Source organism: Podarcis erhardii (genome assembly GCF_964252035.2).
Source record: "Podarcis erhardii genome assembly, chromosome: 14".
In the NCBI taxonomy this organism is placed as follows: domain Eukaryota; kingdom Metazoa; phylum Chordata; class Lepidosauria; order Squamata; family Lacertidae; genus Podarcis; species Podarcis erhardii.
Genome location: NC_138503.1, coordinates 48656809 through 48677536, shown reverse-complemented (window position 1 = coordinate 48677536; position 20728 = coordinate 48656809). Strand labels below are relative to the sequence as shown.

General features: G+C 45.9%; 1 protein-coding gene across 3 annotated transcripts; it reads left to right on the top strand.

The window, feature by feature from the left end:
• Window positions 1–134: 134 nt before the first annotated feature.
• On the top strand, window positions 135–20675 carry DRC3 (dynein regulatory complex subunit 3). Of its 3 annotated transcripts, none has more exons than XM_081839848.1 (13): window positions 135–454; window positions 2930–3154; window positions 3851–3967; window positions 4938–5104; window positions 8463–8609; window positions 9998–10117; window positions 12378–12493; window positions 13911–14082; window positions 15985–16116; window positions 16901–16971; window positions 18345–18468; window positions 18632–18763; window positions 20296–20675. In XM_081839848.1, the coding sequence occupies exons 2-13, from the start codon at window positions 2995–2997 to the stop codon at window positions 20401–20403; spliced, it is 1566 nt and encodes a 521-aa protein (XP_081695974.1). In that variant the 5' UTR covers window positions 135–454; window positions 2930–2994; the 3' UTR covers window positions 20404–20675. The 3 variants fall into 3 exon arrangements, with proteins under 3 accessions (XP_081695974.1, XP_081695976.1, XP_081695975.1); XM_081839850.1 differs by lacking the exon at window positions 135–454 and adding an exon at window positions 519–648; XM_081839849.1 differs by lacking the exon at window positions 135–454 and adding an exon at window positions 693–850.
• The last annotated feature ends 53 nt before the right edge of the window (window positions 20676–20728 follow it).

Genomic DNA, 20728 nt, shown 5'->3' with positions numbered 1-20728 from the left:
GGGCGAGGGGTGGGAGCGAGGGGAGGAATAAGTCCCGCCTCCGGAGACAGCCTATTGGACAAAGCTTTCTCAAAAAAATTTTTTAATAAACCTTGCGGCCTATTGGATAACCTTCGCCGAAGGCTCGGATCGAGTAGCCAATCCTGATGGGGGAATGGCTGTTTATGCGCCCTGTCATTGGTTGGGCGAGTTGGTTCGGGTTGGTTCCTTCTCTCTCGCGCCCCCCCCCCCCACAAACACGCGAACGTGAGTCGAGGTTGCTTGCCGCTGTCGCCGGCCGACCTGCGTCACACGTGACGACGGAAGCCCGGTGGGCCAGCGCGAGAAGCGCGACCTGCCCTTAGCAACGGCCGCGGCATCCCTAGCAACGGGGCCTAACCCGAGCTTTTAACCTTTGGGGAGGCTGGAGGAAGGCGGCTGTGGGTTCAGTGTGAGCTGGTCAAGTGACGCGCTGGTAACCTGCTGAGCAATCCGGGGCTGGGTGGGGTTTCGGTGGCTCTGGAAGGGGAGTGGGCATAGGATGTGTAGATATGACACGTGTTGTTGTTTGCTGTCCTACACCTTTCATACTTGTATGACAGGCGGAAGTTCTATCGGTGCAGCTGTAAGAATGACAGGTCGAAGTTCCACTTTGGATTCAGCCTCTGTGTGAGCCAAGCCAGCATCTTGCTTCCAACAGCGCCCAGCTGGGGGAGGGGGAAGCTGAGCCATTCCAGCTCCAGACTGACAGGTGGGAGGGGGTCTAAAGTGGACCCCCTCCCTTAGTAGGTCCTCCGTAGGGAAGGACTGTGGCAGCACATCTGCCTTGCAAGCAGAAGGGCCCACATTGAGTCCCCGATGGCATCTCCAGGTAGCCTTGCCACCTTTTTTTTTAAAAAAAAAAGATATTTTTTTTAATTTTTAACAAGAAAAAAGTTACAGAACGATAAACAGAAAACACAAGAAAAATACAAAAACCAAAATTTAACATAAAAATAAAAAATAAAAAATAAAAATCCCTTTTTTAAATTTCTTACCATTCATTTACTTATTTTCCTGACTTCCTCACACCTCCCTTTTTTGTATTCCATTTAAAAATTGGTTCAGCAAATTCATACCCTCTTAGCCTTGCCGCCTTTGTTCTGGCAAAATATGGGTCGGGGTGATTTGATTTTATTTTAATCTGATGCTGATGTGACTTCAAAGCAATCTATTACGCTCTATTGCAGCCTCACAGGATGGCCCCTCTGGAATTTGTCACAAGCACATGCAGATACACATGAATTTGTAAATCTCTCTGTGCTTGGCCACCCAAAGCTCAAATACATGACCTGTCTCACACCCTTTCAAACACATGCATTTGGAGAGGATCCCTAACTTGACAGAGAGAAAGAGAGAAGACCTGAAATACAGGACAAAAAACTGTATCAATACAGGACGTAGCATTTTACACTGAAATACGGGACAATCCTGCATTATACAGGACAGGTGGCAACCCTAGCTAGGTAAGGCTGGGAGAGACTCCTGCCTGAAATTCTGAAGAGCTGTTGCCAGTCAGTGTAGACAGTACTGAGTTAGATGGACCTCTCCTCCATGGGAGATTTTAAAACAGAGATTTTAAATCTTTGGCTGGCCATCTGCCATAGATTCTTTAGTTGAGATTCCTACATTGTGGTGGGTTGGACTTGACCTTTGAGGTCCCTTTCAACTCTACAATTCTTTCATTCCATGACTCGGCGTAAGGCAGCTAACTGTGGTCCACCTCCTCCTCCTCCTCCAAAACTGTGTACAGTTCTGGTTGCCTCAGCTCAACAAGGATATTGTTGAGCCCCTAGGAAAGGTTCAGGAAAGGCCCAACAAAATGATCAAGGGGATGGAGAAACTCCCTAATGAGGCAAGGTTGCAGTATTTCAGAGAAAAGGTGAGTAAGACAGTAGTTTGTTATGCGTGGCATGGAGAAAGCAGACGGAAGAAAGTTTTTCTGCCTCTCTCATGACCCTAGAACTCATGGATATCCAATGAAGCTCAATGTTGGAAGATTCAGGACAGGAAAGAGAAAGTACTTCTTCATGCAATGCATAGTTAAACTATGGAATTTGCTTCCGCTGGAGGCAGTGAAGGCCAGCAACCTAGATGGCTTTAAAGGACAAATTCATGAAGGAGAAGGCTATCAGTGGTTATAAGCCACAATGGCTACTCTCTGCCTCCACGGCTGGAGGCAATAATGTATTTGAATAGCAGTTGCTTGGGACAACAGGACAAGAGAATGCTATTGTGCTCAATTCTTTCTCCTGGTTTCCCACAGGCATCAGATTGGCCACTGTGAGAACAGGATGTTGGACTAGATGGGCCACTGGCCTGATCCAGCAAACTCTTCTTAGGTTCTTGCTGCTGCCACCACTGCTCGTTAAATTGCTGTCACCCTTTGGGCTCAACCCACACCGCCACCCAAAGTGAGAGAGCAAAGTGTGCAGAGGCTACTAGTCGTCCTTGCTCTTGTCACCATTCATACACTTTGAAAAGGAATCAGCATGAACTGCAAAGAGCTGGAGTAGCAAGGATGAGGTCAGCTCCCCCACTGAATTGGCATTAGGACGCCAATTCCTGACAGAAGCTGTGAAGTTCAGAGGGCGGGTCCTGGAAGCAACAGCCTTCCTTCATTGCTTGTCCACAGTGCCTTATTTTTAGTGGTAGAGTGCTGCTGAATATGGAGGTTCTGTTCACTTGCCATTACTGACAGCCATGTCCACCATTATTTATCCCTTTCTTCACACAAAGCTGCCTGTACCATCTCCATATATAAGAAGAATGAGGAGCCAGCTGGGGATATGCATAGATGAGTGGATAGTTTGGTGGACTGTATGTTGGTGCGGTAGGTGGGCCGACGGTGTGGACAGCTCCCAGAAGCTCCTACTATGTGAATGAGGCATCATGTGTCATTCTATTTCAGTGTCTGCGACAGGCCAGGGCAATCCATTTGAGTTCTAATCTTGGGGGGCACGTCTTCTGCTCAAGATGAGTCGACTGTATGATAGCATAGAGCCCAATGTAATCGATGATGAGATGCTGCAGAAGGCCGTCGAGGAGCAAGGACCTCAAGAAGAAGCAGGCCTCCTGGCCAAAAAAGAGGGCATCAATTTCAAAGATGTCTTGGCGCTGCAGCTTGATTTTAGAAGTAAGGATCAGAATACAAAACAGGGACTTTTTAAAAAAAGAAAAAGATCAAGGCTCCTTTACTACAAAGTCCTTGCAACATGGAGATTTGCCATGTGGACAGTCAGTGGTTGAACATCCGCTTTTAGGCAGGATTGTGAAGATACTTGAACTAATCTCTGCTCCTCCAGCTTCATCACCCTCTGCCATCTATCAGTCTCCTGCTCTCCAATAGCTCTCCCTTTTCTCTGCTCCTCCCACTTACGCCAAGGGATGGACAAATCCCATGAATTCCAGTATCTCAGATTTCCTATCTTAAGTTTAGGTTGCCCCATTTCCACATCAGGTAGTATGGTGCAGAGCTTTTTAAAAATAAAGTCTGCACAAAACATTGTTGCTGTGTGCATTTCTCCTCATATATAGTGCATTTTTGGTACACAGTTTCCCCTAATGTAATGCATTTTTGTGGGCACTCTTTTCTAATTTACACTTTTTTGGTATGCATTTTTTTGTTTGAGACCTGCATTGCAAAACTGGGAAAAGTGTAAGTTTCATAGGATAGGCAGATTTTGTTTCACATATTGGTTTGGGAAGTGTGAATTAAGTAGGTTAGCTTTAAAAGGAAAGCTGAATAACTTTCTTCCCTATCTCTACATATGGTGGGAACTGCCTCCCAAAACACCTGCATGATTCTACTTCTCCCTTCCTGTGGCTTCAGATATCCTAAAGATTGACAACCTCTGGCAGTTCAAGAACCTGACAAAATTGCAGTTGGACAACAACATCATTGAGAAGATCGAGGCACTGGATACTCTAGTTCATCTGGTCTGGCTGGGTAAGGTGGTTGCATTCAGGGTCACAACAAATGCTGTGAAATTTTTGTGTAGGAATTAAGAGCAACCTTCACTTCATTCCAGCTGGTGGTTGCACCCTGGTGTATTTTGGAAGTGATTTCCATGTTGGAATTGTATCATGTGTCAAGCAGCCCCCAATATGCTACTCCAGACAAGGTCCCGAAGCTTCCTTGTGGCTACCCTTCCCCTCCCAGGTTGACATTAGTTGGGTTTGACCGCAAATTCTATTTGAGCGTTGATCAGGAATTTTGCCTGTGCAGGATAGAGACTGGTGTCATAGGGTGGCATTCAACTAAGGTTTACTCAGAATAGACCCACTGAAATTAATGAACAGCAATTAATTTCAATAGGTCCACACTGAGTAAAGCCTAGCTGAATAGAACCTGTAAACTCTGAAGATAATTCCATACCAGCCATCAAATGGCAACTAGAATGAAGATGGAATTTGAGATTCCTAGGGTAGCACTGCCTGATGAGAGACGGTTTTTGTTCCCAGCCAAACTGATCTCCACTTTGTTTCCACTCCAGCCCCTTGAAAAGGCAGAATGACCTCATCAATTTGCCTTTTGTTAGAAGAAGGCCGAACAACATTCTCTTCAGAGTCTTCCCTCTTTCTCATATTTGCTAGATATGTGATTTCCTGTTGGGGGAAAAACAGAACCAGGATAGAAAATAATGTTTTTTTTCTGAAACCTACCGGTATATGCATTTGAAACATTCTAGTTAGAACAGTGGTTCTCAAAATGTAGGGCAGGTCCGCTTGGAGAAGAGGCACATATGATGCTTAAAAGGGGACAAGAAGTTCCAGGGAGGGCTAAGTCACCTCCTACCTATTGATTCCAACAAAGAGGAAAAAACTGATTCTGTGTATAGGAAAGAGTTCCCTAAGAGGATTTGAATGGTTTCCTTCTCAGAGCTCTTGCCTCCCACGTTCTTTTTCTGCTCCCCCAGATTTGTCCTTCAACAATATTGAAGTCATTGAAGGCTTAGATGCGCTCGTTAAATTGCAAGATCTTAGTCTGTACAACAACAGGATTTCTAAGATCGAGAATCTGGACACGCTGCAAGAACTTCAAGTCTTCTCTATAGGAAATAATAACATACAAACTCTGGAAAATGTAAGAGTTTAATTAATAAAGCCGTATAAAGTCTTTAGTGGCAATCCTGTGTACTCTCGCTCGGTAGTTACTCTCTTCTGAACTCAGTGGTGCTTACTTCTAAGTAGACATATGGAGGCTGAAACTGCTATTTCTCTTTGTCCGCCAACACCTCTCTGGCAGAGATGGTCACTTCCATTTCATGGCCGAGGATCTGAGACTTAGAGAGTGACATGCCCATGGCCATCTAGTGAGTCGCTGTTGGAGCAGGATTTTTTATATTTTTTCCTTTATCTACTGTAAATCTCCTGTTGTAATCACTAGAAAACATCTGTGCTCAGTGTACAATCGGAGCGAACTCATTCACCCAGTGCCAGTATTTATGTTGCCAAAACAGCACCATCTACACCCAAGAAGAAGGAATAAGCAAGTACTGAAGGAACCCCTCTAGAGGTTTGCAGTAGGACAAAAAAGGATGGTTAGAAAGATAAACCCCGAAGGGGGTGGATGTGTGCAAAACAGCTCAGTAAAGACTGATTGTGCTCATTGGCCACAGAATGCTTACTGGTGATGAAGATGGATAGAAAACAGGGTGGTTATGGAATAGAGTATCCAGAAAAAGGGCATGGCTGGCACGAATTCTGAATTCTGTGCTGCAGCACTTATTGCAATAGCCGCATTGATATATACTGTTTTACAGTATTCAACAACACTGTCAGTAGGCTAGCGGTTTATCCCCTTGTTGCAGATTGGAAAAAAGCTGGGTATCGGTATTTTAAATGAATATAACTCACCTGTGTGGACTGAAATCATGCCCCTAGGGCACACCCAATGCTTGTTTGTAGCTGCATATTTACAAGGAGAGCAAAATCAGCCAAGGGGGTGTTCCGTCTGTCTTCAAAGCTCTTGCCTTGACATTTAGCAGCCCTCCATAATCAGAACTCAAATTGAAAACTACTAGCCTAACAAATTAAATTCCAGTAGCTTCACTAGGCCCAAATAACATCTGGTGCCAGGAGTAGTTGTTACAGTTTATCTGAAACAGCACTGTCCACCTCCCTATTGCCTCTTAGGTACCCTGTTCTAATCATAACACAGTGCAGTCAAGAGGAAGAAGTAATTAAAGGATGCAACAAAGGAGAAGGGGCAAACAGTATTTGTAGGCAACTATCTGCCAGTAAACAGGGACCGGAGGGGCTGAGAATGGGCTTCGAGAGGCTAAAATTTGTGAACGGTGAACCAAGTGTTCTTCCTTTTTCTTCTTTAAAAGTATCCCACTGTTTTTATTCATATCACACAATGCATGGTGTCTTAACAGAGTTACATAAGCAACGTAAAACACAGACAAATCTTCCCTACTACCCACCTCATAAATTCTTATTGTTGTTATTATTTATTCAATTTCTACGCCATCGTTCATTCGAAGATCACATGGCAGTTAAGAATCTAAAAACACAAACCACAGTAACAAACAAACGCAAAAGACCCTACACACAGCTTAAAAGGCCATAGATTGTTAGCCAAAGGCCTGGGAGAAGAGGAATCATTTTGCCTGGCACCTAAAGACATGTTCCGAACATGCCAGGCAAATCTCCCTGGAGGGAGCATTCCACAAGCGGGGAGCCACCACAGAAATGGCCCGTTCTTGTGTTGCAGCCCTAAGGACTTCTCATGGACAGAGAAGAGCCTCAGATGATGACTGCAGGGGAAACTACAGAGCAGAAAGCAGGGGGGAAAAATGTATGAGAAAATTTCTCCCAACATCCAGAACATGGGAAGCCTCCCTGAAATTATTTAATTCGGATTGTATAATTGGTTTTACTATTTGTGTTTTAATGTGGTAAGATTCAATCTCGTTTGTTATAAATTTTGAAAGTCTTTAAGTGAAAATGAATAACAACAACAACAACAACAAAATTATTTACAAAAAAGATTATGACTGCAGGGTCCAGGAAGGCTCATATGGTGAGAGGTGATCTAAAATAGAAATTACAGCAGTAGATAGGGAAAGGGAAAGAAAGTCCAGAGCAGAGAGACAGCAGTGTGGGCAGATGTTTTTACACATACCGTACTTATCACTTGGTTACAGTAGGAAATGAGGATTTTATTGATAGATGGATTTCATTTATATCCCACTTTTTTTCCTCCAAGGAGCTCAAAGTGGCACACATGGTTCTCCCCCTCCTCGTTTTATCCCCCACAACATCCCTGCAAGGTAGGTTAGGCTGAGAGGCAGTGCCTGGCCTAAGGGAGTCACCCAGTGAGTTTCATGGCTGAGGGGGGATTTGAACCCTGGCCTGCTGGGTCTGACACTCTAACCACAATACCACATTGCCTCTCCAAGGGGTTGAAGGAGTTGACCTTAACCCCCAGTGAATGCCTGTGGTGGTGATCTTTCTCCCCACCCCCTGGTGAAGCGTGTGTGTAGGCGGGGGGAAGGGTGTACATGGAGGCTGTTTCATGCTCAACAGGAGAAGGGGAAATGGGGAAAATTGTTTTCCATATTAAATCTTTCCTCTTAGTGAATTCCACTGCTGTGGTATCCCTTTAACTTCTGAGTAGACACACATAGGATTTCACTGTAAGACAGTAAAAATGCATTTTCCTGTGGATTGTAGTTTTAGACTAATAAACTGCATGAGGATGCCCTTCACAGAACCTGGATAGATGTGATGCTTGCAGCAGATGAAACTTTGGTTGTTTTAGCTTCCCTTGATATCCATGAGGTTTAGAAACTTGCAGGGGGTGGGGTGTTCCCTCGCAACCTATGGCATAACTGCAACTGTGCAGCAAAGATCCTTGCTTTTAATGGTTCCGTCTGTTGGGATGGATCTGCTTTCAGAAAGAAACCAGTACAGTGGTACCTCGGGTTAAGTACTTAATTTGTTCCGGAGGTCCGTTCTTAACCTGAAACTGTTCATAACCTGAAGCACCACTTTAGCTAATTGGGCCTCATGCTGCCGGAGCACGATTTCTGTTCTCATCCTGAAGCAAAGTTCTTAATCTGAGGTACTATTTCTGGTTTAGCGGAGTCTGTAACCGGAACCATATGTAACCTGAAGCATATGTAACCCGAGGTACCACTGTACACAGGGTTTTTTGTCCAGAAGTCACAATGTGTGCTATGTGCATCAGCATGTAATAATTAATTTTTCTGGGTTCATTTGTATTTTGAACCAGGGGGCCACCAACCACAAGAGATACCTCAGCAGGATCTTGTAAAAAGTCTAAGAGTCTGCAGATGTTTAATGACTCCGTTTGACATTTTCCAACAAAGAACACTCCCTTTCCTCTTGTTCATCTTTTGTGAGAATCTCAATTTTCCCCATAAATATTTTGTCCTCATGGCTCTCTGCATTTCTCTGTCACCTTGGCACAGGTGATCTATCTCAGGAAGTTCCAAAACCTGCGCACGTTGAACCTCGCTGGGAACCCAGTGTGCGAAAACGAAGTGTATTCCGCATTCATCGCCGCTTATCTCCCCGACCTTGTGTACCTGGATTTTAGACTGGTAGATGACAACTCGGTAAGGATGGAAAAGTTCAGCCCCTTATCTCTTGCTATTTTAGCTTTCCTATCTACCCCAAGTGCCAGAAAGCTGGTGAGGCTGCCTCCTCACTCCTCTCCCCACAGGTGCCTGCCTTGGGATTTGTCAGCAGTAGGGACGCGGGTGGCACTGTGGGTTAAACCACAGAGCCTAGGGCTTGCCGATCAGAAAGTCGGTGGTTTGAATCCCCGCGACGGAGTGAGCTCCCATTGCTCAGGCCCTTCTCCTGCCAACCTAGCAGTTCGAAAGCACATCAAAGTGCAAGTAGATAAATAGGTACCGCTCCGGCAGGAAGGTAAATGGTGTTTCTGTGTGCTGCTCTGGTTTGCCAGAAGCGGCTTAGTCATGTATGCCAGCTCCCTCGGCCAATGAAGCGAGATGAGCGCCACAACCCCAGAGTCGGTCACAACTGGACCTAACGGTCAGGGGTCCCTTTACCTTTACCTTTTTATTTTAAGCAGTAGAGTAGGAAGGATGCGGCGGATGCGGGCCGCCCCGGGTGTCATCCCTGAGGGGGGGGTGACAAAATGGCAAAAATATGAGTTTTTAAAATAAAAAACAAAAAATTGGGGCTCATGGAACTTTTTTGAGCTCCCAACAAATGCAACGAAATGCGGCTGGCACTGGGCGCCACACAGTGGGGGCTGGCACTTACCACAGGGCCTGCAGCATGCCCGAGCCACGCATCTCTCCTGGGAGTGACAGGGTGACTTGGGCACCTGCGGACTCCGCACTGCTTAAAATGGCAGCGTGGGGCTTGCGTCTGCCCACCGCCTCTCCCTCAGCTGCCCCACAGCTGAGGGGGAGGCAGTGGAGAGGCTTTGTGCAGTGTGCCCTGCACTGGCTCGCCCCGCCCCCATTGGCGGCTTGCTCCGCCCCCAGGTGCAGGGTGTGTGCACTGCCCAGGGCACCCGAGTGGCTAGCTATGCCATTGATTCTTTAAAGAAAAAAATAGTATAAATTTCTACACAGTAATTTTAACAAAATACATCATCCACATTGTCCCCCCTCCATTTCCCCCCCTCCCCCCAGACAGAAAACCCACCCTCCCACCCCAGACTTCCCTCAGCTCCTTTCTCTGGTTTCTCAACACATCTTTCTATCTGCATGTTATAAAATTGTAAAGATCCTCAAATTATCTATCTATGTATTATAATAAAGAGTTTGTGAATGTTTATTCAAAACCTGCCAAAGAGTCCAGTTCATTTTGTTGCCTCTTCAAATATTTTGTAAAAGGTTCCCATTCATCTTTAAAGTCACAGTTATCCTTATCACGTAGTTTGCGTGTCAATTATGCCAATTCCGCATAGTCCATCAGTTGCTACGCCATTGATTCTAAGCTGCCTGTCCCTGTTTTCTTTTCCCAGCGAGAGATGGCCCTGATAAAATACCAGTATGCCATCGAGGAGATGAGACATGGGGAAACTCTGGCCATGGCGAAGCAGCAGGTTCTGGATGCCCAACAGAAACAGGTGGAATATCACAAGGTATGTTCCTTTTGGGCCGTCTGTAGAATCATAGAGTTGTAGTCCAAACCCCTGCAATGCAGGAATGTAGATCGCAGGGATGTTGAGAGAACCCAACAGATACTGGATTCTCTTTCAGCCTCCTGAATAGGCGTTGGTCTCTAAACACTGAGATATGAAATAAAAAACATTAAGAAAACAGTTGTGGATTCTACAGACACAAAGTGGAAAGCTAAACCAAACAGTTCGTACAAAACAGTTCATACACGAGAGCAGGGCCTTCTCTGCAGTGGCTCCCCATCTGTGGAATGCTTTCCCCAGGGAAGTTCGCCTGGCGCCTTCATTATACACCTTTAGGCACCAGGCAAAAACGTTTCTTTTTAACCAGGCCTTTGGTTGACCTGATTGACATCCTATACCCTTTTAAAATGTGGCTCTTTTTCGGAGGGTGTGTGTGTGTTATTGGGTTGTTTTTATTTTGATTTTCTATAATGTGATCTTTTTTGTGAACTGCCCTGAGACCTCCGGGTATATAAATTCAATTAATTAATTAATGGCTTGAAAGAGGTTGTCTCCGGAGAGCTAACCAAAGAGAGGAAAAGGTTCTGTAATTTTGGAGCCATTCTCGATAGGACTCAGCTCCTTGCTGTTAATATTATCAGTTTCTACCTTGTTGACAAGACTTCAGTTGGCAAGAGGGAATCATAGAGAGATTTACAGATGTCTGGATGTCTTGACCCCCACTTGGGCAGGTGTTTAGCTGAGAACAGAAACCTCCTAGAGGGGAGATGGAAGAGACTGAGTGTGCAGTTCAAGGCCTGAGACTCCCTTTAAGGAAAGAGGCAGGGGCTGAGGTGGCAGGGTTTGGGGCAGAGAGCGATCTAAAAGGCTTCTTTGAACTTCACATCCGTTTGAACTTCTCTTCTGTTCACCTGAAGCTCTCCAACCTCTGGTTTTACCTATGTATGTATGTTTGTCTCAGATTGCCTCTCGCTTTTCCTCCAGGGAGCTCAAGGTGGCATAAGTAGTTCTTCCTCCACCCCCCAATTTTTAACCCACAGCAGCCTTGTGAAGTAGGTTAGGCTGAGAGGCAGCTACTGACCCACCCAGTGAGCTTCATGGCCAAGTGGGGATTTGAACCCTGGTCTCCCAGCTGCTAGATGGACACTCTAACCACTATACAGTGGTACCTCTGGTTACATACGCTTCAGGTTACAGACTCCGCTAACCCAGAAATAGTGCTTCAGGTTAAGAACTTTGCTTCAGGATGAGAACAGAAATCGTGCTCCGGGCGGCGCAGCGGCAGCAGGAGGCCACATTAGCTAAAGTGGTGCTTCAGGTTAAGAACAGTTTCAGGTTAAGAAGAGACCTCCAGAACGAATTAAGTACTTAACCCGAGGTATCACTGTACCACATTGGCTCTCTTGTCCTCAAATGACCAGCTCTCAAGGTCAATATGGTCTGCTGAGGGTTGATGAACTGTGAAAGAATACATTGTTAATTTTGTTATTTTTTGAAAACAGGTGGTTCTTTTTGTAAATATTCCACAATATGCATTTCTTCGTTGTGTTAACTGGCCTGCTATTTATTTTAAGGGACCCCGGCCCTTTCATTATTCTTCTTAGCATCTCACAGAACCATCTGAATTTAAGGCATAAGATTCTCCCCATTTCCTTTGGGCAACTATCTTTTTCTGATTCCCTGTCATTGACTGGTTGGATGCAGAGGAATGGTGGGAGGAACCAGCTGGGGAACCCCCAAGGGAAGAAGACCCAGAGTCCAGGGAGTGGTCAAAGGTAGAAGACAGGGCGTAGGAGGTGTCAGAAGCTGAAGAGGTAACAGAGCTTAGTGAGCAGGGAGAGTCTATGACAGAGAGAAGCCCAGAATCAGAGGCAGAAGCTGAAGCAGGAAAGGAGAGAGACCAAGAGGGAGAGATGAGTCAGGCTGGGGAAGAGTCACGGGTGTCTCCCTCTTCTGCTGTGACAAGCTCCCCTCCCAGAACCAGAAGAGGCATGAAAAGTGTGAAGGAGAGGTTTCCTTCATGCATGTGCAGTCTCCGATTGCTGTGGGAAAGCCCTGGAGAGAAGGGAACCTAGACGCTTGTGGGGAGACAGGGACCTTTAGTCGTGGCAACCACTTCATGGGGGCAAGATCTGAGTTGCTGCGCTCATTAGGCCTGACACGCCTGTGCTAATGAAGAGTTAACTCTGGCTTGCTTGGTGCGATGGACTGCCAGCTCACTCCTGTTCTTTCCCTTCTGCCTCCTTGCTTCGCTCTCCAGCGTGCTTATGTGGAGTATCTGAACGGAAGCTTCCTCTTTGACAGCATGTTTGCAGACGATCCCGAAGCAGCCAAACTGCTCTACCTCCCTGGAGTGCCAGAGCTACTGGAGATATATCCTTTTTAAAAACACCACCACCACACAATTTTTTTATTTTTTTTTTGAAATTTTAACAGTTTTTATACACACATCATACAGTATCCATCGCTCATTTCTTTTCCTAAGACTTCTCAATCCATTTCTCTGTGACACGCTAGGGGAATCTTGATCTGCTGCACATCCTGATATTTCACCCATTATCATTTCAAGTCTTCCTTTTTTGATGTTATCTGCTGCTCATATGTTAACCCCTACTTGTAGGTTAAATTGTATTTTGTACCCTCTAAGATAATCTCCCAAACACCTCCACTCTTCTCTTATCTTTAACTAATCCTTATTCTTTAGTTTCGCGATCATGGTTACTAATTCTATGGTTACTAATTCTATGGTTACAATCAATTTGTTCTACCAAATTTCCTTAGTGAGTACAGTGGTGCCCCACAAGACGAACGCCTCGCAAGACGGAAAACCCGCTAGATGAAAGGGTTTTCCATTTTGGAGGCGCTTCGCAAAACGAATTTCCCTATGGGCTTGCTTCGCAAGACGGAATGTCTTGCGAGTTCCTGTGGGTTTTTTCCCCTTCCCCCCCCCCTTTTCCTAAGCCGCTTATCAGCTGCTCCGCTGATAAGCCGCTAAACCACTAATAGCGCTAATCTACTAAGATGTCAATGGGCTTGCTTCGCAAGACGAAAAAACCGCTAGACGAAGAGCCTCACGGAAGTCTTGCGAGGCACCACTGTATCTCTTCTTTCGCATATACTATTCTAGCTGAAGCGGCTGCATACAGAAAGATATTGCCTTTTTTGGAACGGCATTACCTATTATCCCTAATAGAAAGGCCTCTGGTCTTTTGGGAAATGTGAGTTTTAGAATCTTTTTTAAAATTCTGTGCGGAACATTTCCCAATACTCTCTAGTGTATTTACACGACTTCCACTTATGAATCGGGGTTCCCTCCACCTTGTGGCATTTCCAGCATAAATTAGACCCTTTTAAATACATTTTCACTAATGTGCTGGGTGTCAAGTACGTCATCTTTTGTAGGTTTTCCTTAGTAAGATAACAGACAGAGAAATTCATGGTTTCGGCTCATAATTTTTCCCATGCGGACAATTCTATGTTGTAACCAATATCTATGGCCCATTTTGTTATTGTCACCTTTGCCATCTCATCTTTGGTCTCCCACGCCAGTAACAAGTTTTGTAAATTTTTGAGATACATCCTTTCTCCTTTGGGACAGAACTGGTGATAAACCTTGAGAATGGGATGTTCTCTGGAGTGGGGTTTCTTGCTTGTTATGAGGGCTACTGTGAGTCATAGTAATCTCCAACAACAGGAGACAACAGCCCAAACAAGACAGTGGAAGCAGACACAAGCCTTTTTTCTTTCCTTTTCAAACACAACTCAGTTCTCTCCTTGACTCCAACTTCACATACAAGACTAAATTTGTGGCCATTTGCGAGAACCTGTTTGAGTACGGCCTGAAGCAATATGAGAAGCGAGAAGCCGAGGTTGCCCTCTTCTATGAGTGCCTCAACGAAGCCCTGGAAGAGAACCACCAGCACTGTTCCAAACTCTTGCACGACTTTGAAGAGAAGAACCATGGGGTACACGAGGGACCTTGGGCCAGGGATGGGGAATGCAGCTGGACCAGTGGCGTAGCGTGGGGGGTGCAGGGGGGGCCGGCCGCACCGGGCGCAACATTTGGGGGTTAGGGGGCACAAATCCACCGGTTAGGGGGCGCAAATCCACGGGTTAGGGGGCGCAAATTACTTGCCTTGCCCCGGGTGCTGACAACCCACGCTACGCCACTGAGCTGGACTCACAACTTCCATCAGCCCCAGTGAGCACAAGGCGGATGATGGGAGTTGGAGTCCCACAACCTCCGGAGTACCATAGGTTTGCCGCTTTAAGTGATTACAAAACCGGGCCATCTTTGATGAAAACTGGGATCGCTCCACCGCAGCCATTTAGTTCTAAATTTTTTACAGGTCAATACTGTAAAGGTAAAGGTACCCCTGACCGTTAGGTCCAGTCGCGGACGACACTGGGGTTTCGCGCTCATCTTGCTCTATAGGCCGAGGGAGCCGGCGTTTGTCCACAGACAGCTTCTGGGTCATGTGGCCAGCATGACTAAGCTGCTTCTGGAGAACCAGAGCAGCACACGGAAACACTGTTTACCTTCCCGCAGGAGCAGTACCTATTTACCTACTTGCACTTTGACATGCTTTCGAACTGCTAGGTGGGCAGGAGCTGGACCAAACAACGGGAGCTCACCCCATCACGGGGATTCGAACTTCCGACCTTCCGATCGGCAAGCCCTAGGCTCTATGGTTCAGACTACAGCGTCACCCGTGTCCCTGGTCAATACTGTAGCAAGGGCTTAAACCTCTCGGGCAGGCAAAGCGACCAGGGAGTCAGCCCCACAGTCTGATGAGGAAGCTACATCCTCGAGATGGGATGTTACTTCTTAAACCTTCTTGCTATGCTTGACCTACCTCACAGGATTGTTGTGAGGACTTAATGGGGGGTCATGTATACCATGCTGAACTGCTGGGGGACATTGGGGAGACAGGATAGAATGTCATTAGTAACTGTTTCCCCGTGACTGTGCAAAGGATCACATCCTGAAAGTGCCATCAGGTGCTGACTTAAACCAAGGCAGCAAACTGTTTAAATTGATGTATTTTGTTTTCAATTGTACCTAATCCTAAACACTTTTAGCTAGATTTCAGTCAGTCAAAGCACACTATACCCCAGGGGTCACGTTCCGGGCCCCTGCACACGTGAGATGTACGCTAAGTGGGAGCCTGAAGAGGCCTTTTGGCTTGTGTAGAAACCCTTCCCAGGCCCATGGTCACATTGAGGAACTCTTTATAAGCTTCAGAAGGAACGTCTGTCTTTCATAGAATACAGTTTGAAAATCCCTGTGGGAACTTTTGTCAGGAGCTCGGCCTACACTCGAGTAGGACCCTGGCAGAGACACATGCCCGACTGGCATGTTCTCTCCCTCCTGGTCGATCGTTGGGGAGCTTCAAAAGCTTTCTTCAGCCCGAACATCACAGCGACCAATGCCAACTGACACCGGCACACTTAGGGATCCACAGAGTCTTTGCAGCTTGCGTCACAGACCTCAGCAACTCAGCATTTTGGCTAATCTACTTTATTTACATATAAATACACACGGAGCACTGCAACATGGCTCCCTCTCTCTCTAGCATCAGACAGCAAAGAGAAAAAGAACAAGGGCAATAGTCCCACTTCACGGAAACACAGTAACACAAACATCCTGTCTCCGTCACTTCCCACTTCAAAACATACACCGTCATGTGAAAGACAACAATCCCATGACTGCAATCACGGAGCAGGAATTCTAACAACTTAGTCACTGCTTCACATTCCCATTGTGTGCACCAGAGTATCACCACCACCACCAATAATGAATAAAATGAATTATTTCTGCCATGGGGCAACAGCCGCTAACCTTCTTTCTATTGCTGAGCACACAGGTGATAGATACGATTCAGAACCTCAGCGACAACCAAGCTATAGAGATCAAACTGGCTGAATACAACTTTGAAATCACAAAGCTCTCGGACATGCTGATGACTGAGGAGATGCTGCTGGTTGATCAGCTGGAGGTATGAACCTGGCAGAGCTGGACATTCAGGGGTTGGGGACTTCAAGGCTGTATTACTGCACTGCACTCTGTGTGCGGCCTCCCTGTGCTGGATCAGAAGCTGCAGTTAGCGTGGTTGCTAGCAGGAGTGAGACCTGCATGGTTTTGCCCATTTGATCCCAGCCCAAGTTCAAGGTGTTGCTGTTAGTGCAAAAAGCCATTAATAGTGTGGGGGGAGTTTACTTGCAGGATCACTTTCCCCCATATGTACCTGCTCAACCACTTGGATCTGCGGAACTGGCACTGTTAAAGGTGTCACGTAACACCTGTTCCACACTTGTAAGAAATCGATGTTTTGGTGTGGTCACAGCTTTGGAACTTCCTGCTGGTTGACATCAGGTGCCTTCACCATATTCTTTTTGGAGTCTACTTAAAACATTTTTGTTTGAGCCTCCGGACATGTGGAAGTTACATGTGTTTTATGTCTTTTTAGCTAAAGCTGATTTTAACCATCTTTTGAATATTTTTAAATGCCTGCTGCAACCCGGTTTTGGCTGAGAACCTTAATGCTTTTCTATTTTTGCAAACTGCTGTGAGTTTTTCTTATATTAAAGCGTTATCTCTATTTATATTTGGTTAACTACATTAATAAAAATAAATAAATAAAATAGCCAGCAAAAATGACAGGAAAGTAGATTCTCCTGTGTGTTTCCGGCCCGATTTCTAAAACTTGTGGGAGTCAAACTGTTTTGAGTCGAACTCAGTTTTGCCCTGTAATTTCCCACCCCTTTTCTTTTCTTGCTAAGGAAGTGATAAAGGATTTCGAAAGGAACATCGCTGACCTGGTGTCGAACTTTATAGAAAACGAACAAGGAATATATCCTTTTGCTGTCGCTTGCACAGAGCTGCAAATTGTGGCGGGTGCTTTGCTTCTGATCAATAGAGCTGGCTTGTCCACACTGTACGGCATTCGATTGCTTCTCATTACTGTGCGGTAGGGCCGGGATTGATTTCAGTTTTGGAAGCATTTCTCAGGCCCCTAAGAACCGCAGGGCTTTCCTCTCCATTCACTCTTTGTGCCAAGACCTATCTGAAGAGCTGCTGCGGTATAATACTCAATGTAATAGCGGCATTTCCACCTAAAATCCTGGGCTAGCATTTTTGCTTTCCTGGAGGACAACCCTGAGAAGCAAGGGTGGTGAGCCTCTACACTTCCACCCCATAAAGGAAGTTCTGTTGCCACGGGATCACTCCTGCCAACCAGAAGTACAAGAAGCTTGGAAACTGGGGCTGGGGTGTCCAAGCAGCATCCCTGGGGAGTACCGTATTTTTCGCTCTATAACACGCACCAGACCACAAGACGCACCTAGTTTTTGGAGGAGGAAAACAAGAAAAAAAATATTCTGAATCTCAGAAGCCAGATCAGCAAGAGGGATTGCTGCGCAGTGAAAGCAGCAATCCCTCTTGCTGTTCTGGCTTCTGGGATAGCTGCGCAGCCTGCATTCGCTCCATAAGACGCACACACATTTTCCCTCACTTTTTAGGAGGGGAAAAGTGAGTCTTATAGAGCAAAAAATACGGTATATTTAACTCAAGGACCTTTGTTGGGCCATGAAGGGCTGAGTCCTTGCTGTCACAATGAGCACAAACTGAGGCTGGGTGCACATTCCCATGTGCTCCGCATCCAGTGTGCTCCCACCACTGGTTTGGGAATCAGTGCACTCACGACATCAGTCGTGATCCATGTCTCTCCTGGACCTACCCTGTCACACTTTACGAAATACTGAATGGATCTACACTCATGGTTTTTAACGCTAAAAATGAGTTTTAAAATGGTTCCATGATAACCATATAGCCACGTGATGTTCTTCTTAAATGTTAATAATGCGTTATTAAAATGCGATACCATAGAGTGCTGCAGAGCTATCCCCTTCCAGAAACCAGGTAGACCTTGCAGAAAAGGAAGCAGAGGAGAAACCAAGTATCTTGCCATTTTAGAACATGTTTAATATCGTTCAAATGACGTTTAAAAAGTGAGTGTAGATCCAGCCACTGTTTTGATGCGTTCTTCCCCCAAACCAGCTTAGATCCGAATTGAGAGAACTGTTTTTTAAGCTGGCAATGTGTACACGGCTTTAGTTTCCATTCTCTTGGCCAGCCTTCCCTGCCTCCTTTTGTTCAAACACTGGGCAATAGGAAAGAGTTGCTGAGAGGCATCCCTGTTCTTTGCTTCTTAACCTTTTCTCCTACGATGGCTCAGTGCCGGGATCTAGAAAACCAGCATCACGAGAAGCTCCTGGAGATATCCGTCAACACACTGGAGAAAATAGTGAAGAGCGAGTTTGATGAGGAGATGCCGGATGACGTTCGTATGGTGAGATCCAACTTCTCCTCTTCCTCCCCTTTCGTCATTAAGACCAGAACAGGCAAAACACTCTTGGCTTGACTCATCAGTAAGAGATGACCCTTCCTGGGATGGTGGTTTGCCTACAGCCCCCCCCCCCCATGGCCCTCCTCTCACCTGGTTTCCTTCCTAGCTTTTTGTGGACAAAGACACCATTGTCAACGCTGTCAACGCCTCTCACGACATTCACCTCCTGAAGATTGACAACCGAGAAGACGAAATTATCACTAAAGCCAATGGCTGGGCTTCCACACTGGTTGAAAAGGTAAGTGAAGAGTCCCATTGTCCCTCTGCAGGAGGCCTTCTCACAGAAGGAAATAACCAGCATTAAGGACATGAGCACTTTCATCTTATTGTTAACAAGGTAGCTGGTGGCAGTGGCATATTGGGGAGGGGGGGTCGGGGCAGTTGCCCCGGGTGTAAAATTGTTAGGGGCACAAATTTCAACACTGAGCTCTGTTGAAAATGGCTTCTCTATACAAACCAGGAAGTGACCTCTCCAGACGACAACTCTTTTTTTCTTATCCCTGCATTTGCAATCTTCTGGGTGATGGGGACGTTGTTAAGACAATTGAATGTGCATGCATACTCAGTCCATTTCCTTCCCTCCCAGCCCTCTGTGTGGCCCTGGGCACTGGTAACCCATGCTTTGTCACTGTTGGGTGGGGTTGGCTGCAGTGGTGTAGCTAGGACTGGACCTCAGGGCCAATGTCTAGAGTCCTGCAGCTCAGGCCATCCTCCCAAAAAAAGGGTCACTCAAAGAGTGGCAGGTGATGGGGGCAGTGGCAAACAGGCCCGGCATGAATAAACTGGGCCTTACCAGGGGTTGCCTTAAGGATCCTTTCCTTCTTATTACAGAAAATGTTGTAAATCAGTGGCCAGCTGGTCATCCAGTCATGTGCATGGTTTCAGATTCTCATTTTATTATTTTAAAATATTTTACGTTCTGCACCAAAATGGTGCTTTTATTCCCAAATTCACATCAGGGCAGTGGATGTAAACCCCATTTTATTCCTTTAGGCATGATGAGGCTATGGTTTAAGTTTTAAATGCAAAGCCACTGTGTTCTTAAATCAGGGTTGGAAACTAAAAAACCCCCACAAAAAACACCACACAGCAGGAACGTAGCAGCAGTTGTAAAGCAGGGGGAGGGGGAAGAGAAATGGTAACAGTGAAATAATACACTTGGCCATCTAAAGCATGGGAGTGGGCGGGCAGTGCTGTGCATCCATTAAATTTAGGGCCTAAAAGTACCTAGCTACCCACAGGGAGGAACTAAGATAGTGAGGGAAGTCACATCTTAGTGATTTGGCTCTTCAGGTTTCAAGCATTTGCCTTGAATGGACAAGCACTGAAATCCCCTTCGAGGTCCTGCACACAATCTGGTTCACATACAGTAGAATGCTAGGCCATGGTTTAACCCTGCCCAGCAGCTGAACTATAGTTTGTTTACAGCCAACAAACCATGATATGAAAACCCTGGTTTTTGTTGGCTTATGAACCTGGGTTTGTTTTAACCATGGCTTGGTGTTATGTGCAAACCCAACATCCTTCCTTAACCATGGTTTGTTTTACCATTCCCCCCCCTCCGACCCCTGGCACTCAACAAGCTACAAAGGCACGAGGCAAGCACAGCTAGGGAAAAAAACCCAAAACACTTTGCAGAAACAAGCCATGATTTGTTTGACCTTCTGTGGGGCAATCTATGGCTAACTTGTGGTTTGTTAAACAGGTTTGTTAAACAAACCACAGCTTGGCGCTAAGTGTGAACCGGACCAACTGTTTCAATCCCTGCAGGTTCACAAGACTGAAATTCAAAGAAACCGAAGTCGTGTGTTGGAAATTAACCAATACGTTGACCATCTCCGCAGTGAGCTGGACAACATGGACATTCTGGAGCTGTAGCTGGCTTTCGACACTGAACTGCCCCTGCCCCCCATTTGGGGATTTGTGGCTTTCTGCTTGGGAAGTGAATCCGCCCGGAGGTCTCCTACCTACTGAAAAGACACCCTAAAAATATTCCTTCTAAAAAGAGATGCACTACTTGAAGGAATCCTCTGCCCCCTCCAACGTCTGGCGATCAGAACGAGTAGACTAAAGCAGATAATGAGGCATTTAAAAGCAAAAGGAGTTGACTTAAATTGGTGCCTTGTAGTTATAAAGCAATTATACAGGAAGTGGGTCAGTTCCATCTTTTGCATTCATTTCAATTACATAGGTAGTTGAACCT